The 24,859-nt window shown below is 46.3% G+C and overlaps 1 protein-coding gene across 2 annotated transcripts in view; it reads left to right on the top strand.

The window, feature by feature from the left end:
• dlg3 (discs, large homolog 3 (Drosophila)) overlaps positions 1 to 24,859 on the top strand; it is a 50,588-nt gene that overhangs the window by 151 nt on the left and 25,578 nt on the right. For both annotated transcript variants that reach the window (XM_076046577.1, XM_076046576.1), the window contains exons 1-5: positions 1 to 1,780; positions 2,205 to 2,890; positions 22,663 to 22,716; positions 23,345 to 23,395; positions 24,558 to 24,682. The exon at positions 1 to 1,780 is cut by the window's left edge. In XM_076046577.1, the coding sequence (XP_075902692.1) occupies positions 2,522 to 2,890; positions 22,663 to 22,716; positions 23,345 to 23,395; positions 24,558 to 24,682 (599 nt within the window). In that variant the 5' untranslated portion in view covers positions 1 to 1,780; positions 2,205 to 2,521. The remainder of the gene's footprint in view (positions 1,781 to 2,204; positions 2,891 to 22,662; positions 22,717 to 23,344; positions 23,396 to 24,557; positions 24,683 to 24,859) is intronic.

Genomic DNA, 24,859 nt, shown 5'->3' with positions numbered 1-24,859 from the left:
TTCTGCCGCTGAAGACAGTCGCTCGTCTATGGGCTGAAAACTTGCTCCTGTCAATTTCGCTTTCAAGAAAGAAAACGCAATCGCGACTCTTGGAGCTGTTCAGGCAAGGGCTCTGAACTCAAAGCGACGTGTCGCCGCTGCAAAGCCCTCCTCTATTCATGGGTTTGCATGGATACGTGATATTATATCATGTAATTTTAATGCCCGCGCCCTCCTCCGCTTTTATCAACAAAAAAAAAAAACACTTACGAGGCGCCGGCGCCCGTACGCCGGCGCGCTAACTCGCAGACTATTTACAAATACGTGCTCTTCCCCGATGCTGACACGCCCAGCTCGTTCCCTGTCACATTCCATTAATAATGCATACATGCAGGGCTTTAATGGCGACGACCGTGGCGTTCGTTCGCTTCCCGGCCGTTGAATTATAAAACCTTCGCTCCCGGTGTCACAACGTCTCGCGCGCCGTTTGCGACTGCGCCCCTTGAATCAGTCCGCCGGCGTGCGACGTATCTCACGTGCCTGTCCTGCGCTGGAAATATCGCCGCTGTACAGTCACACACACAAACACGCACGCGCACACACACACACTCACACATGCTGGTTCTCACTTTAAATCCCTCCTCCACCCACTCAAAAAGCCCAAGCGTGTAATCTTGTTTGGTTTCCGCACACACGTGCCGTCGTCATGTATGTGAACTTGAAATGTCAGCCCTGTGGTTGTGCAGGCTCAGTCCTCCTCGCTGTCCTGCCTCATGCTCTCCATTAAAACCATTCAAGAGCAGCAAGCAGCAGCAGCAGCATTTGTCTGCTCGCATGGCTACTATAAAAGGAAGAGGGCTGGAGGATGATGTAAAGTAACTGGGGGTGAAGTCATCTCTCTGTTGAAAAGGCAGGTTGAACGATACCCTGGAGAGGAGGGGATTTTCATTTTGCTGCACCTGCTGCCCCGTGCGATAATATGAACTGATGTGTGCGCCGTGACGCGGAGCCACGGGGCTGTCAGTCAGTCACTCAGTCAGTCAGTCAGTCAGCGCCAAAAAAAAAAAATAGAGAGAAGCTGTTTGTGCTGCCGCTGAACTGGAGATGACCGTGCAAGTGGCCGGTCAGAGAGACGGGCAGCGCTTGCTCGCTTTGAGAATGAATTTTGGCTGCATTGGTCTTGCAAAAAACACGGATTAGACCCCACAATTAGCGGATCGGGGGTTGAGTGACGGGTTGGGCGCTCGGCAGGTTTCGTGCTGCGACTTCCTGTTTATTTTTTTTGATGTCCTTGAAAGGGGGAAAAAAAGAGAAAAATGTCAGGTTTTTACGGCACCGCGATTCAAAAACGTGGCACCTTTCGCTCAAGCGCAGCGATCGGCGAGGTTTTCAAGGGTCGCTGTCCCTTTAAGAGCAGCTAGCGAAGCGCTCGGCCCTGTTGGTGCTGCTGCTGCTGCTGATGGCAGTGCTGCCAGTTGATTGGCTGTGGCTGTCAGGGCTGGGGCGCTACAAGGATGCTGCTACGTCTCCTCCCCCTCCCTGCCTGCCTCCCTCCCTCTCTGCTGTCCTCTCTCTCTCTTTCCCTCTCTCTCTATCTCGCACTGTCTCTCTCTCTCTCGCGCTCGCTCACTCACACACACACACACTCCCCCAATCCCTCTTCCTCTTTCGCATCCCTCTGAATAATCCACATCTAGGGCAAACTGGCTGAGAGGCGATCCAGTGCTCAGCTCCTCTCTGCAGGCCGAGCGAAGCGACAGAGAGCGAAAGACAGCAATTTTCAACGCAGGAGGAAAAAAACGTGAGCTTTTTGACAGCAGATACCAAGAATTGACAGGAGATTTTCATTTTCGGATATCATTTATTTATACATATTGTTTATATATCTATATATATATATATATATATTTGTACACACACATATAGATATTTCTATATATATACCTATTTAATCTTGTAAATATCCGTATTTGTGCTCGTCTGTTGATATTCATATTTTTATATGTATTTGTGTGTGTAAATATATATATCAACAAAAGAATTATATATATATATATATATACATATATATATATATATATATATATAAATATATCTATGAATTTATATGCGCATCACTGTGAACCCAGAGAAACAAGAGGAGATCTTTTTTCATCGGGGCTGGTCTCTGATCGTGTCGTCGTAAACAATATTTTGAAATATTTCCTTTGATCTTTTACGTCAAGAGGACAAAGACTACGTGCCCATTTTTTTTTTTTTTTTTTTTGTTTTCCTGCTGCTGCTTCCCATCTTCCTCTCGATTCTCTCTTTTTTTTTTGGACAACCTTCGAGAGGAATCGAGCGGAGAGCCAAAAAGGACCGGATCCGAAAAAAGGAAAAGAGAGAAAGAAGAAAAAAAACCCGTCGAAAGATTCCAGTGTGATTTCCGTCGGCGTTAGTGCTCCGTTCGGCTGATCGCAGCGTGCCGTCCGAGGAGGAGGCAGCAGAGACCAGAGTGCCACGCCGCTCGAGCTCAGCGTCAGACCCAGCCTGCACGGCCAGCATGCACAAACACCATCACTGCTGCAAATGCCCAGAATGTTATGAAGTGACCCGTATGGCTGCCCTGCGTAGGATGGATGCCCCGTCGTATGGAGGAGAGTGGCAAGCGGAGCCCTATGGATACCCGCCTGGGTACGGAGGAGGCCAGACCTTACCCCCACCGGCCTCGGGGGGAGGTGGAAGCATGGGAGGTGGATCGGGCACGTTGGGGAGAAGTAAGGGCAAGATCATGTCTGGAGGTGGCCCCGGGGGACCCAACCCCAAGGGCCAGTCCAAGGGGGGGCCCAAAGTAAACGGCAACAACTCCGGCGGTGGACAAGGCGGATGGTGGCCCGAGTGCACCTGTACCAACCGGGAGTGGTACGATCAGGTAACTCGCCATCCTTACTCTGCCAGGGAGGGGGCGGTGGGGGGGGGGGGGGGGAGGGCGAGCTGTTGCAGCAGTTAAAACTGGACCGTTAGTGTTGAAGCCGAGGCCGCCGAATTCGTATCGAGTGTTCAACCCCCAAAGTCTTCCAGTTCTCCTTTAATTGAGTTTTTTTCCCCACTACATGGGAATCAGAGTCCAAACAGGACTGATCCAGTTCCACACACGCACATACACAACGTGTGTGCTGACACGATGATCATGTATGGACCTGATGCAGATGACTAATGCTTATAGATTTAACACACCTCCAGTGTGTCGTCAAAGGCTCACGCTGGCTGATGCGGCGACCGACCGTAGGCCAGAAAATGCAGCATTTTTCATTCATTGGGGGGGCAGCGGCGCTGAGACGCTCATATTGAGCCACTTCAGCCGACGGTGCTCTATGACGTAATAAATTCGATGTAAGATTTCAGTGCCTTGAAGAGCCGCTAAATGTAGGAGTGATCGTCAGCTAGGTGACAAAAAAAAAAAAGATGCAATGCGATGCGATTCCCAGTCGGTCTTCCGACGCCGTTTGACGTCCGTATGCGTTTCAAGCGTTCGTCTTATTTTCCTCCCAAGAATTTCCAGAAACAACAAATGCATTTTGAGACACACACACACACACACAGGAAGATCTGCAGTGTAAAGTGTCCAAACGCTGCCTGTTTTCACTCGCTGCGCTGGCTGAATGCAATCGCCTCCTCGCACACGCTCCGCATTAGCTCCATTATCTCGCCGTTATTCACGTACATTTGTAAATTACAGATGATAGAAGGTCAGAGCGACTGGAGAAGCGCAGTCTTTAATTAAGGAAGGTGCATGTATGCGAGCATGAGAGAGCGGCTCCGGGTGGGGGAGGGGCGGCTCGGCTTGAGCATGAGATTCAAGGAACGTTTTTTTTTTCTTTTGCGCCGTGCATGAGCATGTGTCTATGTAGACTCATTTTTGCGGCAAGTGGAGGCTGCAGCATTGTTTTATGTGTCCTCCCTCCGCGTCTGATCGCCGTTTTTTTTTTTTTCTTCTTCTTCTGTGCGCGCGCGCGTGTGTGTGTGTGTGCGTGCTAGAAACGGGAGACGATGCACGGAGGAAGGTGATAAAGCGCACAGGGGTAAAATGGAGGCTGAAATTTCAGTGGCAGAGTGGAAGTAATTCCCCCGAGCTGAGCCCACATACGAGCTGCAACCTGGCTGATATTAGCAGATTACGACCGACAAAAACCCACTTTGCATACGTGCGTCGTCTTGGGTGTATTGACGCGTTCAAATTTACCGACGGCCTGTTTATAAACACAAAAATCAGCCTGATCGAGGCCGCTGAGGCTCACTTCACATGTTTAAAATGCTCACAACAGAGGTGATTATATAAGCAATAGTAGCCAACATGGTTATCTTATTCAGTCACCTATTTTTCTTGCCTTGCCACCTATGTGACAGCTACTTCAACCGGCGTATTCCGTTTGTACAGAAACGCAGCTGAGAGATTTGCATCTGGTCGCTAAAGAGCAACGCTGCGACTCATTCCGGGGTTGTCGCACTTCTCAACTATAAATCGTCCGATTAATCTGAATCCCTTTCGGATCCATTCCCTTCTTCGCTCGTCCATCGCGCGCCTCGCTCCAACTCTTCCAGTCCAGAGACGCTCCCGTGCCTGTCACTCGTAGCGCAGCGGCATCGACACGAGGCGGCCGAGTCGGCGGGCGAGGGGTCAAAGTGAGACGATGATCGAAGGCGAGCGACGGCGGCCGCGGAGGTGAGGCGTTTTTTTTCCTGTCGAAAAAGAAAAGGAGAGGAACAACGGCAACGATGGCAGGCGGCGGGCCGTGAAAGGGGGAGGGGAGGTTGGGATGGGGGCTGGGGGGTGTTATGTAAGAGGAGACAGTTGGTGCTGCTGTCAGAGGGTGAGAGCCGGCGAGGCCTTGACACCGCGGACGAGCATCTGTTTCGCCGTCACTTTAAAAAAAGAGAGAGAGAGAGAGACCCCCTCTCCCTCACTTCCCCCCCCCCCACCACCACCATCTTCTCTTCTCAGCTGTTTCCCACTCAGCATTGCTTATCCTTTGGTGGGAAATGTAAATGCCTCTCCCCTCCCCCCACTACCTATCCACCACGCTCGCAGTGCAGGGCAGGAGCTTCGCACACGCCCAGTCGCGCTCCTCTATTATCCCTCCTCCCCCAATAAAAGATAAAAGCCAGCGCCCCACGAAAAGGCCCGGACCCCCTCCGCCCCCCACAACCACCCCCAGCCCCACGCCCATTCATCACTGGCACCACCAGCTCTTTGGAGCTTCATCGTTGGCACGTTTTTAAAGAAAAAAAAAAAAAAGGCCTCCTGTTGCCCACAGACGGTTCACCACGTTAACGCGAAGAGGTCATTGCACCCAGTCATTATGATGCAGTTTTATTTTATTTTTTTTACACCCCCCCGCCACCACCACCCCGTGTCATCTATTCACCAAAACACTGGGCGCTTTGCCTTTTGTGGAGAGGTTTCGCTTGGAGAGCGGCGGACGGTTCCAGTTGGAATCGTGAGAACGTTCTTTCAAACAAGAGCTTTTTGAACCCCAATCAGAAGGAAAGTGGAGACCTCAGTCTTCTGGGAGCTTCAGTCAGAAACGCTCCCCGCACCCCTCTCTCTCTCCCTCTCTCTCTCTCTCTCTCGCCCGCCGCAGGCTGCAAGCTGTCTCTGTGTGTTCTCCAGCTCTGTGGCTATGATGAGCGTTAAATATTAATTGGATTTTACTTTATTTATTAGGATCAAGATTTGGTCCAAAATGTGTTTTTGTGTTTGCCAAACTCTGTGTTGTTGTGAACAGGCCTCTGTGGTGGCTGCATTAAACAACAGCACGGGCACAGTGGGCGCTTATGTTAAACACTCCCATAGGTGATTGCAGTTTGAAAGCCTTCCGGTCCTGATGCCCTGTGTGTGTGTGTGTGTGTGTGTGTGTGTGTGTGTGTGTGTGTGTGTGTGTGTGTGTGTGTGTGTGCGTGTGTCGTGTGCGCACGCACACACTGTCTGTTTGTCTCTCTCACCCACTTTGACCTATGGGTGTCATTGGTGAGTACATCTGTCCGATGAAATTCTGCTTGCTGCGACTTGATTCGCCGGCTCCTGCAACAGCGATCCAGCAAGGAACAGATGGGATTTTCATGTGCTCCATGTCCGCTGGCCTTGAGCTCCATCCCCCCCTTACTGTGGTCTTGAAATGTCCCCAGTGAAAACCGGGCGTGTTCCCCTCAGATTCGGGACACGCTCGTCTCTGAGCGATCCTTCCATTTGAAGGGAAAAAGGGCATTAACATGACTAAAATCTTAGGTGAGTGATAGAAATTAAATGAAACGGTAATTTTAGGTTACTTTAGGTCATTGGTCAAACTTGAGCTGACCCGGGGTGTGTAAACTGACAGAGGCTTTTGTCAAGAACACGTGTAGCAGAATAAAGGGACAGTTGATTTGCATCATAGCTGCGAGACACTTTCCTTTTCCTTTGCTACTGTTTCTTTGGACGCTTTGAGCGGTGACAGCAGATAATATTTAATTTTCGGACCATGCTCTTTCGCACTGTGCCAAAGCTTCCCCTCCACCCAACCCAACAAGTGATTTTATAATTCAGTAGGAGGCGAAAAACAAGCCAAAGGAGTGTAATTACACCCAAAATCTGCCGGCTTCGCCGCAGAAGCCTGCATTCTGTGAAACAGTGTGAAATATTTTGAAACCTGTCACGGGCAGTCACTCAAACATTTGGATGATTTTTAGGCCTGCATTTTTGTGTTTGCCTGAGACCAACGCAAGATCTTCACAACAACCAGCCTGTTTTAAACTTCTAAAGCTAAAACTGAACTATAGACTCATCCGATCATCTCATAATGTGATGGCAGTGCTTGAATTACTTAGCTTTCAGAGGGCCAAACCAACAGTAGGCTGGGAGTGCTGTCACAAAGTATCAACACTCCATAATGATTTGCAGAGTCATTATTATTAGTTGTAAATAGATTTTTGAGTAATTTGGACACTTTATGCAAAGCAAATAGAGTTACTGTAATGAGTGTAGGAGGTAATAAACTGTAGAAAACATTTTCCATCTTCATTTTTCTTCATTTAAAACAAATCTTCCTTCTTAAATTCTATAAATTTAAATTCACGAATGCTGATTTTTAAAACATAGATTCAGCTCCAGTGTTAAGGTTCTAAGAGTTATTAGTTTATTAGGGATTTTCCACAAAAAGCATTGTGCACACACCCGTCCCCTACGCAGACCTTTTGAGGGAAAAAAAAAAATCTGTTAAAATTTGATCTCAAAAGAGGATGTTGCGTCATAGGAAGTACACTGCACAAAAAGGCATACAAGGCACACTGCAATATTTATGTGCACTTTGACAACACTTTTCCTTTTAGTCACTGTAAAAGAGGGCGTGGAGGCTGGATCTGAGACGGAGGCCAGACAAACTTTGATGTAAGCGTTCCTGGTAGACCAAAGTCCTGCTGTGAGACAGGAAACGGTGGTAGCCGTGACCGAGGACCTCAATCCCATCGCATAAACATCTTTCCAGAGCCTCAACTCTTGTCTTGTACTAGGAGCTCCTATTTTAGAAATTATCATCCATTCATAATGTAGCTAACTGTAAATAATCCAACTGTTCATAACATGTAAATATCTTGTTTTTTTCTTTCTTACTCTATAAATATTATTTTTTTTATTTTATTTCGAATGCTTTCATCTGCCTTGTTTTGGAAGATGATTGGAACCAGGGTGGCTTTAGTGTGGTTTTTGAGGTTGGTGGTGTTGTTGTCTCTCACCGAGCTCACCGTAGCACAGGTGCTCTGGAAAGTGGACCAGGTAAAATAAAGGATGGACTCTTCATTTTTCTGGGGAGTGGATTAGAGACGTACAATATGGTTTGACTCGTCTCATTAAATCTTTGGGGCCTTGAGAGGTCCAAAAGGTGCGTGAGGGCTTTGGAAGCTGCCACCGCCGCCGCCGCCGCCACCGCCACACCTCTGTGATCCATATGGTCATTGTCAGCGGCCCTGCCAGATCTGATCCCCGCCCTTCCTCTGTTTGCCCAGGAACGATATTCACGCCATTCAATGGAAACACCTGGTCAAAATCTTAGAAATCGCTTTGTATCGCTTTTATTTTGCGGAAAGCTGTAACGGAAACGCAGCTCGTGATCACAGTATAGTGAGTGTGCCGTGCAGGACACAGTGGACCCCTGATTCAGGAATAGAAGCCTCAGATTTCCTGTAAAAAAAACAAAAGAGAGAAGCGAGGAACAGAGGCGGGCGGGGCCTTTGATGGAATGAGATGTTAAATGCTGTCGCACAGTCGCTGTCAGTTAAAAGAATCAGATGTTTGTGTGCAATATGGCTGCATGTGTACAGATGAAAAGGGGGTTTGTACGTGCGCGCGTGCGCTCGTGTGCGTACACGCGCACTTCCGCCCGACTTGTTGTAGCAGGAACTCAGCAGCGTTCTGTGGAAGGCATTGGGAACGCTCCCTCACCCACATGCTTCATAATCAATATGAGAGAAGAGCTCGTCCCTGAGCCTTCTGACTCCTCTTCATTTTTGTGGAGGAGTGTGGGTGCGTTCAACAGCGCTTGTGCTTTTGTTGCTTTAATTTAAGCCATTGTATCGGCATTTATTTCGGGAACACTTTGCAATAATGTATACAGTAGTATTTCAAGCCAGGGCCGGAGCCAACCTCAAAATATTCCTTTGGGCTTAAAAACGTTTTGTTTTCAAAAGCGTTGTTTTTATTTTTGTCTGATACACTCAATGTCAGGATCCTTCTTCCTGTGTGCTGCTGCACATTTGAACTTAATATTTAATCTTAACATTTCTCGCTATAGGTTACTGACGTTGATAGTCTTTGATTGGCTAAAAAAAACAGCTTTTCATTTGAATACTGGACGTTTCCTTCGGTTGACGTGGCCTGATGTGTGAATCAACACTAAATGAGAACCGCAGTGGCGTGAAAGGGTATGTGGGAACTCGCAGCGCCTCGTGAACGTTATACTAACTTTGGCGTGTAAATTATTGAACGACTTCATATGATAAATGTTGCGAACTGAGCACCAGGGGCCTGTTGTCTTCTACACCGCTGCCGCTGCTCTTTAAGAAACCTCTTAGATCGGGACTTATACAACTTATCAAGCATAGCTTTGCCCTCCTCTGTGACGCCTCACTGGAATTGTTAGAAATTGTTGCACACATGAAGCGTGCTACTAAATAGCAACGAACCATTACTACAAAATATTGCCTTTTTAGAGTTATGCACCGTTGTTTGGTTTGTTTGATTGTTTTGTTAAACCGGTTTAGTAAAGAGGTTTCTACAATGTTTGAAACATATATCATTTTTGCCATTTACTCACTGCATATTTACCCTGCATTAGAATGTGGGCCAGACCTGCACTTAGTTTTCTTAGGTTTTAGTCAAACTTTATTTTCTAGCAAGAGTTAGTTTGAATGCAAGTAGTTGACACTGACAAGCATAATGCAGTTACTGTGTTCTCCTGTTCCTTAAATTAACATGTTGTATGTGCGTGTGTGTGTGTGCGTGCGTGTGTGTGCGTGCATGTGCGCGTGTTCGTGGAGGACATTTGGCGCAGCGTTACATTTCTTACCATGTGCAGCTTCTCCAAGTGCCATCTCTGTCTAATGCATTATCCAAGCAGCCCTTCAGCCATTTGGTCTAGCCTCTCATTTGTGTGTGTGTGTGTGTGTGTGTGTGTGTGTGTGTGTGTGTGTGTGTGTGTGTGTGTGTGTGTGTGTGTGTGTGTGTGCTGTTTTTTTGGAGTTCTCATTGCCATCAACCCACTCCTGTCTTCCGCTGTCCTCCTATGCTTCTTGTATTCTTGATGCCCGGTACAAATAAAATTCTTCTTTTTCGAAGGAGAATTAAAAAAAACACCCCTGTGCAGCGTGTTCTTAATACAAGTAGCAGCGATTCGTAGAAACATGCCTGACTTTAGTGGCTTGTTTGGCATGCTAAAAGCTGGACGGGTTGGGTCAACGTGCACATTAATCCAATGAATCAGTAGATTGTATTTATTTTCCTTATGTCCTCCCTTAAAGCTTCTTTGAGGACCAATTTCACACTTGGAGCTACTGCCTTTATGAAAACTGTATGCAGTCCATGCTGTGTTTCACAACATATGTTTGGCTCACATGCATTTCCTGTGTTACCCAGCCACCCCCACTGAGCTGTCAAGACACAAGTCCTCCAACATTTCCCAGACGCGTGTTTGCTATACATGCCCAGATCCCTGAAACACGTTCCTGTGTTTATGACCCCAAGTTAGAAAAACTCAGACTCACATCTGAGCCCCTGACACAACACGCCGTCACCCTGCTATGAACATACACGCGCAATCCCAGCTTAATATAACACATCTTATTACATCTCTGCCTTGGAATTGCTTTAGTAGATTTATTGCTTTTTGTGTGTCTTGATGTGCGTCCATGCATCATGTGCATGTATTGCTGGACTATGTAATGCAACATTTGCAAGTGCAAAATAAAATCCAAATTTTTACGTTTTTGAAGCAAAAATGTTGAAATGGTGTTTAATGGATTATTATACATATTTTCTTAGCAGTTTTCCTGCACTGTTCCAAATTGTACCATAATAACCCTAGTAATCATTTGCTCTGAAAAATGTTTTAACGAATTATAGACTCAAATTTACTCACCCTGTAATATTTAACAACCTACTTTTTGTAGTGCACGGAAGTGTAGTGCAGTGTTCAATATTAGGAAATGTTATTGTAGATCAGGTAGAAAGGTTCTCACATAGGACACTTGCAGTAGAACTTTTGACCTGCTGGATGTGTAGTTACAGCACAGGACACATTGTGGCATCGATCGTGAATGTCGTCATCTTTAAATGGTGGTTGCTTTTAGACCTCAACTAGCAACATTTCCTCTTGCCACAAAGAGCCACTAAAAGGTATCATTCAGTTGTGACAGGCAGAGCAGCGATTCAGCCGAAAGACCGTCAAGTGAACAGCAAAGCTGACATTTGTCTTTTAATGACATCACTGACACATAACGTGTCATTTCTCCAGCCGAAATGCGCTTTGTGTTTTTTTTTTTTTGCACATGCGCATGATTCATATCGCATCTATGACTGAACACATTACCCTGATCCCAACAAAGTGATTATGTTGTCTATTAAGAAGCCTAAGACCGTAGAGGAGAGGCTCACAATGCATGAGATGCTGCATAAATGTGTATCCATGCAGAATGTCAATTTGAGGACTGACGCACACTTTCACCAAATGCTTGCTAGAAGTCACTGCAACAGTCGGCTTAGCTTGTAGGCTGCACCGTAGAGTCCAATAATTACATTTCCTTACTTTATATTTCCCCAGCTTAAACTACAGCTGCATTAAATCATTCATTCTAATTTTCAGTGGCGCAGATGACACATTCTCAGCTCTGACTAAGACCTGAGACTGTGCTAAAGATGATTGCTGTAAAATAATGAATATTTCCCACTATTGAAATCCTTGCGTATTTTTCAGCATGACCGTTTTGACATGAATGGATTAGTATAAGTAAAACAACAATTCTTTAAGTCGCCCTTTCTATAAATCAGACTGATGCATGAGAGTGGATGCACGGCACCGACCGAGACGCGTCTTTGGCCGTCGAGATGCTCAGCCTGCCTGCGCGTGGCGAAAACATGGAGGGAAGCGGCCGTGCCTCTCTCAGGATGTAAACCGGCGTGCATCTTTTTCAGTCGCAACGTTTCAGCGCGGCGATGACAGAGGAGCGGGGGACGGGGGAGGAGTGGAGAGAGGCGGCGGAGACGAGAGGTGTGGCGTGAAGAAAGGGATGAGAGGGGTAAAAGCCAGTGAAGGAAAAGCGATAAAAAGCGGCGGGGCGGGGGGAGGGGGCCGCGGATGGGGTGAGGCTCAGCCTTGTGTGTTGCCATGGTGCAGACTCAGTCGGAGCTGCTGCACAGTAGCTTTTTGCTGCTCAGCTAGCTAATTATCCACAGACTGCAGCATTGATACGCAGCAGCAAAAGCCTGCTGGATTTCCTAGATTTTTCCCCTCCTCTTCCCCCTTTTTTCCTGCGTCGACACACGGGTACAAGCCAAGGAGCGGTTCATCTGTTTGAACGTTAAAACGTGCATCTGAGCAAAAGAGGAAAAAAAAAGGTGCAGACGTGCCGCGGATGTGTCGAGCCGCGTCATTGGACGTTAACAGCGGCCCCCCCGCTTCACTTGTGTAACACGGAGAGCTCCCTCCAAGCCAGAGCTTCATTGTCACCGCTCGCCGAGAGACTGTAGATCCTGATCAGCCTGCTTATAAAACCCAATATGGGCCCATTGTGGATTAATATTGACCATTCAAATGTCCAATTATGTAATCAACAAAATCCAAACCCCTGCGTATGCTCGGTGGAATTTTGCAGCAGGCGAGAGGGGCGGGGGAAGGGGGAGGCAGGGGAGTGTAAGGAGGGAGTGTGAGGTATGATGCAACATCAGTCTGGGCACTATTTGTTTGGAGAAGAATCACCGTGTCATTATTGAGCAGCAGTCAATTCTGTTACATCCTCCCTTTTTTTTTTTTTTTTTTAAATCCTAATATCTTCAAACAGAGAACTGAAACGTGCCTTTGACTAAATCATATAATCTTCAATCGATGATATAACAGCTGCTCTCGCTGTGATCTCACTGTTTGACTGTATTAGCAGTTTTGATGAATCATTAACTGGAGTCAAAAAGACTTACACAGTATTGTCTGAATCGGCCCACAAGGCTGCAGGAAAGAACTGCATATATTTTGCTCTATGACTCTTTTTTTTTTTTATTGATCATTAATTTATCGGTTTGAATATCTGGGCTCTTTATCAGCAGGAGGCAGGTTAATTTCAGCGATCACAGACAAAACACACAACAAACATTTAAACCACTGCCCCCCTGCCCCTTCCAAACCCCCCACCTTCCCACACCCACCCTGCTATTTGGCGCAAATGCGCAAGCATATGGAGAAATGTGCTACATGCGTTCTGCGCTATCACAGGGAAAGCGGAGCTGCCGCCGCTCTGCTCTCTGTTGCCTGTGCCTGTTGTCCCACTTCCTCTTGTTCTTCATCACTTTCAACACCTACTCTTGCTATGAGCCAGGCGAGGCGACTCAATGGAGATATGCGGATGTGTGGGCGTTCCGGAGTGGGACTTATTGAAACCTTAAGCATGGCCGGAGGACCCCTGCAGGATCTACGGATTGTGTTTGAGATGACGGTCACGGTGCGATGAGGTCACCGGGCTCTGGGCCAGCGGAGCCCATGTTGTTGCGCTGGTGGCGCTGATGGTGTTTTCGGTCGTGTTGATGTCAGAACGCGCCGCTCCTGTCTTCCGTTTTTGTATTTAGTAGAGTCCAAGTGGCAGTTTGTGACGCAAAAAGATGAAGGTAGAAACGAAAGGTCAAGGTTTCTTTTTTTTCCGTGAACGCTACGTGTGATATAATCTTTAAGTGTCATTGTGAACTGAGCCAAGATTTTAAACTGCTGCGTTTTTGTTTGCGAAGCATCTTTGTCGAATGTTCCCAGGTAAGAAAAATGAAGGCGTCTAATATTGGAAGGGGCTAATTGCAGTTCAGAAGATTGTGTTCTGGGTTGCTGAGGAGAGGACAGAGGAAAATGGACGTGGAAAAAGTGAATCAGAGCAAAATGAAACGGTGAGCAGTGAGCCACAATGAATGAAAACTGCACGTCATTGTGGGCTGCTTGGTTTGTGTTCAACTTAGATAGTAATCTGTATTTATTTTATTTTAGGTTGTTTGAAGGTTTAAAGTCTAAGACAAAAGTAAAGTTTTGAATAATCAATCTCAAAAATTCCAAGCTATTTGTATTAAGTTACGCTTTTTATGTGCTTGGTTTTAATATTCAGTATCACAAAAAACACACAGTCGGACATTTTTTCTTTTTTTTGCAATATCCTCCTCTTTCTTTCTGTCGCACTTCCAGTGCATTACCTCATCATTACCTGTGTCTCTTCTGGTTTGATGAAGCATGTAAATATTGTAAAATTGCTGAGATCGATTGCTGTTATTCTCTGGAGTCCTATCAGTCGCTGCTTGTGTTATAAAGAAAAATGCATGCGTCAGTGTCAGCAGGATATAGCCCCAATACGTCGAAGAACAGGCTAAACTGCCAGTGGCAACTGTGATGAGTCTGATCTCGTCCTTCCGCCTTCCAAGTTTGTCTCCCCTTTACCAGCGCCCTCCTATGGGCTTCTTACCAGATGGATATGTGCGATAAATCCGCAGGATTTAGGAAACATTCCACCTGGCAGAGCAGGCTGCAAGAAAAGTGGCAGCAGCACCAAAATGGCAGGACTGCAAGTCGTCCTCGTCGTCGACCGGCTGCAGAAGCACCGAACGTGAAGAAGCTTAGCGGCCGACTGCAAGGGAGAGGATGTGAGGCGGCGTGTCGCAGCGGCCCTGCTCGTAGGGACGGCAGTGCGGCTGCGATTGCATGCAGCAAACTGCCAACGCTCACACATGGAGCGCTGGTCACAGAACAATTGGTAACGTTCGCTGTGGAGCTGTTGGGCCTCATGGCGCTGACTGCTCAGTCGCATCTGAAAGTCAGCTGCTGGCGCAACACAGATGAAGACATTTTATCACCGCTGAAATAAGTCTTAGCATTGCAGGGCTTAATAAGGCCCGGCCCATACGTTCACATTCTCTCTCTTAGTAACGTTGCAGAGGCGCAGTAGCACTGAGGCATCACTTAGTTTTACACACATTCAAAATCAATAAACATACTGCACTAAGTAGTCAACAGAGGTCTAAATATATGCGTTTCTATTAATGTATGTCTCGTATTTTTAAATTCGGTGAAGTGGTAAAAGTATCAGCCTATATGGCATCACACATTCTCCACCTCACTCCCACACCCACAGTAGTTGTGTTTCTATTATATGTGAAATACCTCAAAAATGCATCCTGGAAACACACTAGGTTTTTTTTTTCTTTTTTTGCAGGGGGGCGTTGGTTCTTTACATCCTAAAAAAAAGCATTTTTATGCAACCATTTTTATTCTACCTCTGACAGGTAGAAAAAGACTGCCAACAAAACCTTTTTAAGTATCTCCAGGTCACATGATGTGTAGCAGCTTAAGTAGCTTTCTTAAAAACACAAGAAGATGGACATATGTATTATATCTGATATGTTAGGAGAAACAGAGAAAGGCAGTACTTAGTAAGAGCTCAAAGCAGCAATGTTGGTAATCATTAAGAATAATAATCTGAGTGCATTTATTTCGAATGGAAATAAACCTGCTACTCGCTTCTTGGGAGGAGTTTCAGCATTTGGGGGGAGCAAACGTGTTTTACGTCACACAACATTACTTGTGTTAACATTTCCAAAACCACAACAAAACAAAAATGACTTGCAAATTTGTCATATAAAACCCAGCTGCCGTCATGTTTTAGCGGCAGACTCGTCCGGGGATCAAAGCGGCGGATATTTGTGGCGGTGAAGCATGTTTTCCTGCGTGTTGAACTTGTGAAGGTCAAGCTAGTTAGCTCTCATTTGGAGCTGCTTGGCATGACAGAGAGCCTCGCCAGAGCAAGCTTTTGTAATATTACATAAAGATGAGAAGGGAGCGTCGCGGACAGCCTTGGCAGGGCTATTAATTACGGTTTCATGAATGTGCATTTGCTGCGTGTGCGCACGTGTGTGTGTGTGTGAGTTTGTGTGTGTGCGCGATGTGGGGCGGGTCACTGTACGTTCCGGTGCTCAATCACAGCGATCAGATCAGAGGACTTGAAGCTTAAAGGGGGAGGTTTTTTTATGTGGAACTAATTAATTTCCATGTTGCTCCCTTGTCGAAGTGAATTCCCGGCATTTACAGGTTGCGAGATTTTCCCCGCCGCATGTGGCGCCGCCTCTCGACAAGAGGACGCGACGCTCGGCCGCGGCCAACTCCCCCTTCTTCTTTTGTCGCCGCGCTTTTCATCCTTTCGCGGCTCCATCTGCCGCTTGGTCCGCTCACCTTGCTTCTCTCCTCCTCCGCCTTCCCTCCCTGTTCGGCAGAGCGGCCACAGCGTGAATGAGATGTCGGGCGCATGATAATTGAGTCGGTATTGATTGGACTGCAGCGTGGCCCCGGCGAGAAAGCCAACGGTAGCCGGGAGGGATGGGAGCGGACCGCGCTCTGCTCATCCCACATTCTGCGGGGAAAACATCCTCGGAGAAGAAGTAGGAGGAGGAGTAGGAGGAGGAGGAGGAGGGATGCAACATTTGGAGATAGCATAAGCGCGTCACGCCGCGTCTCCTTCCCTGTTATTAGTTGTGACTGCGGGCCCAGGAAGGGCCTCCTTCAGCTTGGTCGGCTGTACGCTTTGACTGACTGGGTGCATCATCTGAGCCGGCCTGACTGTCATATTTCACCGCGATGTCGCCGCTGAGGACTGAGGAGCCATGTCAGTGCGCCAGGCGAGGGGAGGGGAGGGAGGCGCTGATGCAGAAGTCTTTGCTAAGGAGGAAGGGGTTATTGCCCCGTCAGCACGCCGCGTCTCCAGCGCGCGCTTTTACTCCTCCTCCTCCTCCCCCTACTCTTCCTCCTTTTTTTTATTCTTGAAGTAAAATAGCCGAGCCGCGTCGTTGCAAAAACGTGTTTTCTTGCTTAACAGAACAGGATTCTATATTTGGGGTTTTGTTATTAATTGTTGTTTGTTGTCATCGTTTACAGCATATGTGTCAAACTCTGGCCCGCGGGCCAAATTTGGCCCACAGTGTAATTACATACGCTATTGTACAGCGCTTGTACCGCTAATACTACAAATCCCAGAATGCTCTGCTGGTATTTTGTCATTTCAATCAGGACAGGATGTTCATTGTAGGATATTATTATGACTTAATTGGTTTATTGTTGTTTTTTCCTTTTTTGATTTATTATTAGCCTGTGGAAAAAGGTTACTGTTGACATTTAAATCAGAACGATTTTTCTGTACATTTATTTACATTGATCAGTTTTTTTTTCTTCTCTGAAATTTGATTTTGCATATGTGGAATATTAGCATATTTATTGTATTGTGTGAAGCTTTGCTTTGTCCCATATACAGGTTGAAGCAAAACCTATATTAAAAGGTTAACTGTTGTATCTGGAGGAAGATTTTTTCATTAAATATCAATGTTGGCCAGCTACTTTGTCCAAGTTTGAAATTTTGGCCCCACTGCGTGTTTGATTTTGATACCCCTGCTCTACAGCATGTAAAATGTAGCAGTGCCAAATTCACTCTTTCCCTTTGCTGTTGGGACTTTACATCGGGATCGCTTGTCATTTGTCATTGTAAATTCCATCTCCAACCTTAAACATTTCTGAATCTGCCATGTGAGATGACGGTGCAGTTAATCTACCTGCCTAACCTCCTGCCAGCCGTGTGAAGTTCCTCTCTCCCCTTGACTCAATTACCATAATACATAAAGCTCGATTTAGCCCCTTTTTTTAAAAAAAAAAAACTTGCCGAGTTTGAGACGTGCCCGGGTGCATTGGTGTCGGGCCGCGGCTGAGCACGGTGCATGCAACACAGCTGCGCCAACCGCAGCTGGAGCCTTAAGACGTTAAGACGGGAAGAGGGCCGCCAGCCAATCCAGTGCGAGCACCTGGTTGTTTAACTGCACCCGGTTAACGACGCGGGCTCAGCTGACAGAAGAGCAAGATGATAGATTGCGAAAGTGGAATGAACAGATGGGTGAATGACACAATGGAGGGAGAGAAAGCGAGGGGCGACTTCTGCTTTGTTTTTTTTCCCTCGCTCGCGTCGGTCAGATGGGACCGGTCGTAACGATCACATGCTGGGGAGGCAATCTGGACCTCATTGTCGGCGTGTGTGCAGGTCTTTGTGTCCGCCGTACTCACTTGACTCAGCGTCTCGGTCCCGCGTGCATTGGCGTCTGCGGCGTGCCAAGAGCCGCCGTGGCCCCCGAACAAAGCGCCACAGGTGGGCAGAGATGAATTCTGTCAGTGCAGCCGAGCATTATTGAATTAGTATCTCTGTCTAGAATAGAGGTAGCGGGACTCTGTCGACAATCAAACGCAGAAGCAGAACAAAGACGGATCAGGGGAGGAGAATTTCGAAAAGACAACCTCCCAGGTGTGGCGGCCACGGTCACATGATTAAGACGCCATCTATCAAACGAAATAAAGATCGCCTTTCTCCCTTTTGGGCTTATATTAGACTGAAGAAGTCTGATTCTGCTTCAGCTTTGCCCAATTCACTGTGACTTGATGAAAACAGAAAATCTCCTCAAATAGAATGTCGTCCTTTCATCTCTTCCTCAAAAAAACCCCCCTAATTTTTGGCCAAATATTAGACCCAGTTTTCTGGGTCTAATATAATATCTATCCATGTAAGTGATTTTTTTTTTTTTTTTGAGCAGATTCTTTTCTCCCTCTGTTTGTCCTGTCATCACTGGACCACTGCTGAATGTCTCCATCAACACCACTCAACAACAGCCAGCCGTAGATGGCGATAAACACTACTGTGGTTACCGCTTGTGCGTGCAGTGATCGTTGTTTTTTCGCAAATAAAGATTCTCGAAAATCATTCATATCTAATGTCAAGTGAAGGAAATGAAACGTGATCCCTCTGTGTGGACCGAACACAAGGTTGAGTTGCTGTTAACCATCACATTTAATGAAGCAACAGTGGGGAAATTGAATCAAAACAACCCCTTGTATTGCAAATGGAAGGTTTGTGTTCTTGTGTGTGTGTGTGTGTGTGTGTGTGTGTGTGTGTGTGTGTTTGTGTTTGTGTGTGTGTGTGTTTATCTTAAATCTGATGGATTGCCTCCCTAAATGCAAATGAAAGGGAGGTACCCAGCAGTAGCAGTCCTAAAGAGAGATGTCATAAATCATCCTAATCCAAGATATCTACGTAAATTGTTCATATTGGGATTACTCATGTTCAGATTATCTCCCATATTTCATTTTGTTTGCTTGTAAAGGGAGGTTGTGACAGAGGGATTACACCTCAATCTCAATCGGGGTAACTCAGGTTGTTGTTGTTGTCGTCGTATTTATAACTAATACGTTTATTGTCTCAAGACTGCTCCTGTAAAATTCACTGATCCCTGTTTGACCGCTGTAACACTAGCTGCGTTTCCATTACCCCTAGAATTGTGCAAAACCTAAATATCGCAATAAAAAAATGATAATGGAAACACCTAAAGTTTGAAAACCTTCTCAAATATTGCTACGTTTTTTACGCACTCATGAGTTTGTTTTTCAGACATTTCCATGTAGAAGTATATTGCAAAAGTGTCATGGAATCACTTTTTCGAATTTGCACGTCAACAGACGTGATGTACGCTAGCAAACGTAAACTAGCAATAATTATATTAACAATAATTATTGTAAAATTTCATCCTGCAAGATTTTACGAGAATTGCAACCTATGCGCTTCACACCGTTCAATTGAAACACCTGCAAATCGCACTTGTGCCTTGTCAAAATTTGCGAAATATTGCTTTACATTTGCGAAAAAACTGTAATGGAAACGCAGCTTCTATTAAGGACAGCAGGACTGCGGGCATTATAACCATAGCAGGTGTATTTTGCCATGAAAAGGTCTCCGCAGTGGATTCAGCAGTGGAGTGCGTCTGTCTCCCAGGGACAGTAGTAGCCAGTGGATTCCCATGTGTTGCCCTCAGGCGGCGTTTTGTCACTTTGTGATGCGCAAGCTTATTGTTTCCTGGTTTTCATTCAGAGACCGTCACCACTAACATGGCGTCTGCAAACAAGACAACAAAAGCGAAATCTTAAATCGTTCAAGCCGACACCAGATAAAAGACGTGTTGCGTTTTGTGGTCTAAGATGAAGGCGGAGCAAAAAAAACAAAAACAAAAAAAAAAAAACAACGTGCTAAGCATTCATGAGAAATGTGCAAACACAAGCACAGACAAGAGCATCTGTTGGTCCATATGCAGATTACAAGGACGGCCTGATTGTGCTGACTGAGAGGGGAGGGGCCGACAGGGAGGGGGGTTGCAATTGCAGCCACAACTGTCCACAGTCATAGCGCATCACCGCCAAGCGAAGCAGGTCAAATCCGCGGCTCCGTTCTTCCGGGGAATAGTGGCGACCGTCAGCGGCAGAAATGAAATGTCACCTGCACAGCTTGTAAAGTGATTAATGGTTTTGATTAAAGGATCAGGTCTATTTAAAGGAGGATCTGAAACAAACGTCGAACAGATTTAAAAGGGGGGGGGGGGGGAGGAGGCTCTTGTCACAAGATGGATTATCCTTTAGAGGGTGTTTATCTTAGTTACTGTGTATTGAAAAACATAAAAACTGTAGAGTCGAATGTGCACAGTGGAAAGATTGGACTAGAAGATCTGACTGGTCAGATGGCTCAGCTGGACATTTTTTCCTGCTTTCTACAAAGGTGAAAGAAGGCGTTTTTTACAACAGGGTAAATATTGTTAATTTGTGGTTATTTTTTCTTCTGCTGCTGGTTCCGATCATGTTCATGTTCTGGCTGTTGGCTGGCTGGATACTATCACATGCATTTTAGATTATTTTGTGTAGAAGTCAGATTAGTTAATTCTTTAATACTAGTCCAGTAATACTTATAAACAAATACTTGAGTATTACATTTAATCAATCCCTTCCTACCTAAAACAAAAATACAAAACAAAATTGTTTAATTTTTATATCATATGCAGTACTTAAAACATTGATTTCCATGGCAGCCAACAAACCAACAGTATAAAAGCAGTCACCACCAGTGCACAGTTATAAGTAAAAGTCTTGAAACGTTTTGTGCCCTGTGATTCGTGATGATTCAGGGAGATTAGAGGAGCGCAGGCAGCATCTGCATGCATCCAGACAGTGAGTGGGTTAGGCAAAGACAGACAGCTAGTGATTTTACACCCAGGGAAGTGTACAACAATCCCCAAGCTGTGGCGTCAGCATCCCCGAAAACCCACACAGCTCAGTCAAATCAAATGCATACAATAGTAAGCAGCCAGTGTGCCGAACCCGAGGACGGCCATCAGACTGCTGCTGAACCCACCAGCAAGTTCCCTCTGTCACACTTCTGCCGCTCCGCTCCGTTTCTGCCCGCTGTCCTCTCAAAGGAGTCGCTGCTTCAAATTGTCTGTGTAGGACTGATGTACAGGAAAAACACCAGGTGGCACAATAGAGCTGCGTTGGAAAGATTCTTCAGCTGTTTAGTGATGAGTCCTCTGACTGGTTTTTATTTTTATTCATTAAAGCAGGCAGGACAGTGACAAAAGGTGAATTCCAGATCATCCAAATATTTATAATACGGACTTAAACTGAGAAGTACATTACCATTAAAAAAAAATACTTGCATCAATTCCTTCGTAATATGTGTATATGTTACAGAGCAAAAATAGTGGCAAAAAGAAAGATTAATCAAATACGTGATTTCAAATGATGATCTTTCCACCTTCAGAGAGACTGATGAACTGATGGTTGGGTGTCTCAGGATTCTGAAGTTACAAGTTCTGCAAAAGCCTGCCAATCAGGACAGAGAGTGACAGTGCCACTGGCCCAGCGGTTCACCATCTCTCCCTCAGTGCCGTGACACCGTGTGAAATTCTGCCTCACAGCAGGGCTTCACAGGGCAATTTTTAAGCTGATACGCGAGAAGATCTCGAAATTCCTGAGCTACACCGACGGGCACACGTGGCTATCTGTGTTGATCTGACGTGAAGTGCATAGAGAAGGATTAGCAGCAGCAGCAGGAGGAGGAGGAGGAGGAGGAGGCTGCAGCTGCTGCAGTCAAGAGAAAAACCTGGCCTGTCGGCAAGGATGAAGAGCCGAGCCGGCTTGAGCTGGAGTGAACTGCTGCTTGTACGCATACGTCGTTGAAGGATATTTTTTTTGTCTAGAAATTGGAATTAAAGTCTCTTTTCGCCTTCCAAGTTTCTTCAGAAATGTCTGAATCTGCAATATTTGTAACATCAAATCTTAGTTTTGCAACCCGTGTGGGGAGAAGGATGCTGGAAGTCAATTTTTTGCTTTATTGTTGATCATGCTTTTTGTGATTAGAACTTTACAAGCATGTGGGTTGTGGTTTCCTTTGCCAGTTACCATTGGAGCACTCTTTTCAGCTCCCATCTTGAAAGCAGTAGCAAAGCCAAACGGTTTGGAAGCCAGCAACTGCAATGCATTCTGGTTGTTGTAGGCTCTCCGCCATTCAGGCCTATTGAAGCCTTTCAGAGCTGAAGCCTTTTAGACCATAAACAGCCAAGTGAAGAACTGATGACTGACTGATTTTCACCACGTTGGTGACCCAATTTCAGGAGAGCTTCTCCTTCATCGACTCCTTCAACTGAACAGTTGCTGAACCGTAAAATCGAGCGAGCGGTTGCATGTAGCGCCCCATGCTGTTTGTGTGTGGCGACGCAGTCGAGGAAAGGCATCGGTGTGATGCAGGAAATGTAAAAAAATCCAATGGGGGGGGGGGTGTAGGTGGGAACACGAGCTGGATTTGTATTGGTGCGAGGTGACCGCAGGACGTCTGACTGTTGCCGTTAATAAGCAACGGTCTCTTTGCCCCAGCCCTCATTCTCAGCCTCAGCCCCAAGGAGATCCGCCGACTGTTCCCATGGCATCCGCTCGCTTTGCTCCCAAATGGTAGTGTTTGTGTGTGTGTGTGTGTGCACGCACCGCATTATGTCTGTGTTCTGCCAAGCTCACACACTGAGATAATGTGTGTATCTCTTCATATTCACAGGCGAACCCTCCCCCCATCATCGTCAACGCAGACTCACTAGATGCAGGGCCTTATGTAAGTATCTGTTCACTCTCTCTCTCTCTCCCTCTCTCTCTCTCCCCCTCTCTCTCCCTCTCTCCCTCTCTTTCTCTCTCTCTCTGTGTACAGTATATATCACTCTCACTCACGCTCCTTCTGTGTCAGTGCATGAGTTTGCGCGCGCGTGTGTGCGCATGTGCACGCGTACACTAAAAGGGCACCTCCTGGTAGCGACATGCTGTTTTTCCATGTGGACCAACATCCATTATCCCATTGACCCTGCCTGTTTTTTTGTTTTTTTGTTTTTTGGGGGGGGGGGAATTGTGCATTTTGCAGTCGCGTGTCGCGTCTTGCACCGCTCGTGCAACACAAACGGAATTACACCACCCGCTCTCGTTTGCATGGCGACAAATCAGAGAATTCACGGTGCTATTTTTACTCTTGCGACATAATCTAGCCCGAGTGTCCGCTGAACATCCTGTCAATAAGCCTGTTTTCCGGCATTCTGTGTGCACCTGCGTCCCCCAGTCTTACACGCTGCTGGGTTTAGCTCCTATATGTGCATGCTTCTCCCTCGTTTTTTTTTCTTTCCACATATCCCTGGAAAATGACAGAATTCTCACTGTGTGGTGTCACTAATTGCTCTCCCCTTTTCTCGTGACAGGTAAATGGCAGTGATGGGATGTATAAATATGAGGAGATCATCTTGGAGAGGGTAAGCTTCATCTTGGAGCTCGTGACATTTCTCTCCACAGAGTTTGCGTGTCATGATGAATCTCCCGCATGAGGAGTAGATTTCTGTCCACTAGGTGGTAGTAAGCAGCTCAGTCTTTCTGAGCCATTAAAAAATAGAAACGAAAGGAAAGTGGCATTCTGCAGCTTTTAATGTGATACTTTGATAAAATATGATATAAGAATTTGATACATTTTTTTTTGTGGTAAGAATAGTAATGTAATATTATAATTTTTTTTTTATTATTATTATTATTTTGTATTATGTGAACATAAATGCAGACTGATAGTGGCGAAGCAAAGACACTGACATCATCCTGATGCTGTGGTCATCAGCCGACGACAGCACTGCATTGTGCTCTCCTGGATAATTGGTCCTCACTGCATCTCAGTCTTTATGATTCTGCTCTCATCATTCCACCCACCTATCAATGAACCCCTGAACCCTCAATAGCTGCACAGTATGTCTGCGTGTCCCCTGTTCACTTAAAAATCACATTTCTCTTTGCAAGATGCTGAGATAAGCTCTGCAGAGTCACAGTGTGGAAGGTCTGTGGGTGTGCACCATTCGGTGGCGAGGCCTAGTGCACTCCTCGGCTCCCCAGCAGCACTCTGGGAGGCCTCAGCCTCTCTCTGTCCTAATTTGTTTAGACTGTTGCTCATTAATTATAGAAAATAATAAAGTGAGGTCTTTTCTCAGCTGTCTTGTTTGCTGCCTTTCTCTGTGGCCGCGGCTGTCAGCTGCAGCTGTGTGCCCGATGCCCCACTGCATCCAAAGAGGGTCCCCTGTCATCTCAGGCCTTTGGAGAGGCAGACCGTGTCTGTCTCCTGCAGGGAGCAACAAGCTCCGTGTCAAGCAAAAGAAATTAGGCTTTCAACTCATCTTTGCTACACATCATAAATCCTTTTTTTCTGCCAACATTTTCCCAACATGAATGCACTTTTAAGGCTTAGCAGTAGCTGTGCTTCCATTACCCATAGAATTGCGCTAAGCCAAAATACAATGTATCACTTTATTCTTAAGACACACCAGGTACATTTAATTGCCATAATGCACTGACCCTCATCCCAGGTCTGCCACTTTCCTCTGCGTCTGTGTGTTGTATATTTCAACTCCATAAAAATACATATCCACCTGTGTGCAGGGGAACTCTGGCCTGGGCTTCAGCATTGCCGGTGGAATAGACAATCCCCACATTCCGGATGATCCAGGAATTTTCATCACCAAGATCATCCCCGGAGGTGCAGCTGCCATGGACGGGAGGCTCGGGTGAGTTCCTCTTGTCCTCACCTCGTCTTTTCTCTCTTCTCCTCCCCCGTCCCGTCCCGTCCCCTCTCCTCTAACCTCCCCGCTCTCTCACTGAACGCTCTCCACCAACGTGTGGCCCGCCTGCCAGCGCTGCGTAGGAAGCAGAGCTTCTACAGCCCTCTGCCTCCAGGCTCTCTG

The sequence above is a fragment of the Nelusetta ayraudi genome, unplaced genomic scaffold (genome assembly GCF_046127955.1).
Source record: "Nelusetta ayraudi isolate G7.1 ecotype Tasmania unplaced genomic scaffold, CSIRO-AGI_Nayr_v1 ptg000090l, whole genome shotgun sequence".
Classification (NCBI taxonomy): Eukaryota; Metazoa; Chordata; class Actinopteri; order Tetraodontiformes; family Monacanthidae; genus Nelusetta; species Nelusetta ayraudi.
This window is presented reverse-complemented; position numbering and strand designations above follow the sequence as displayed.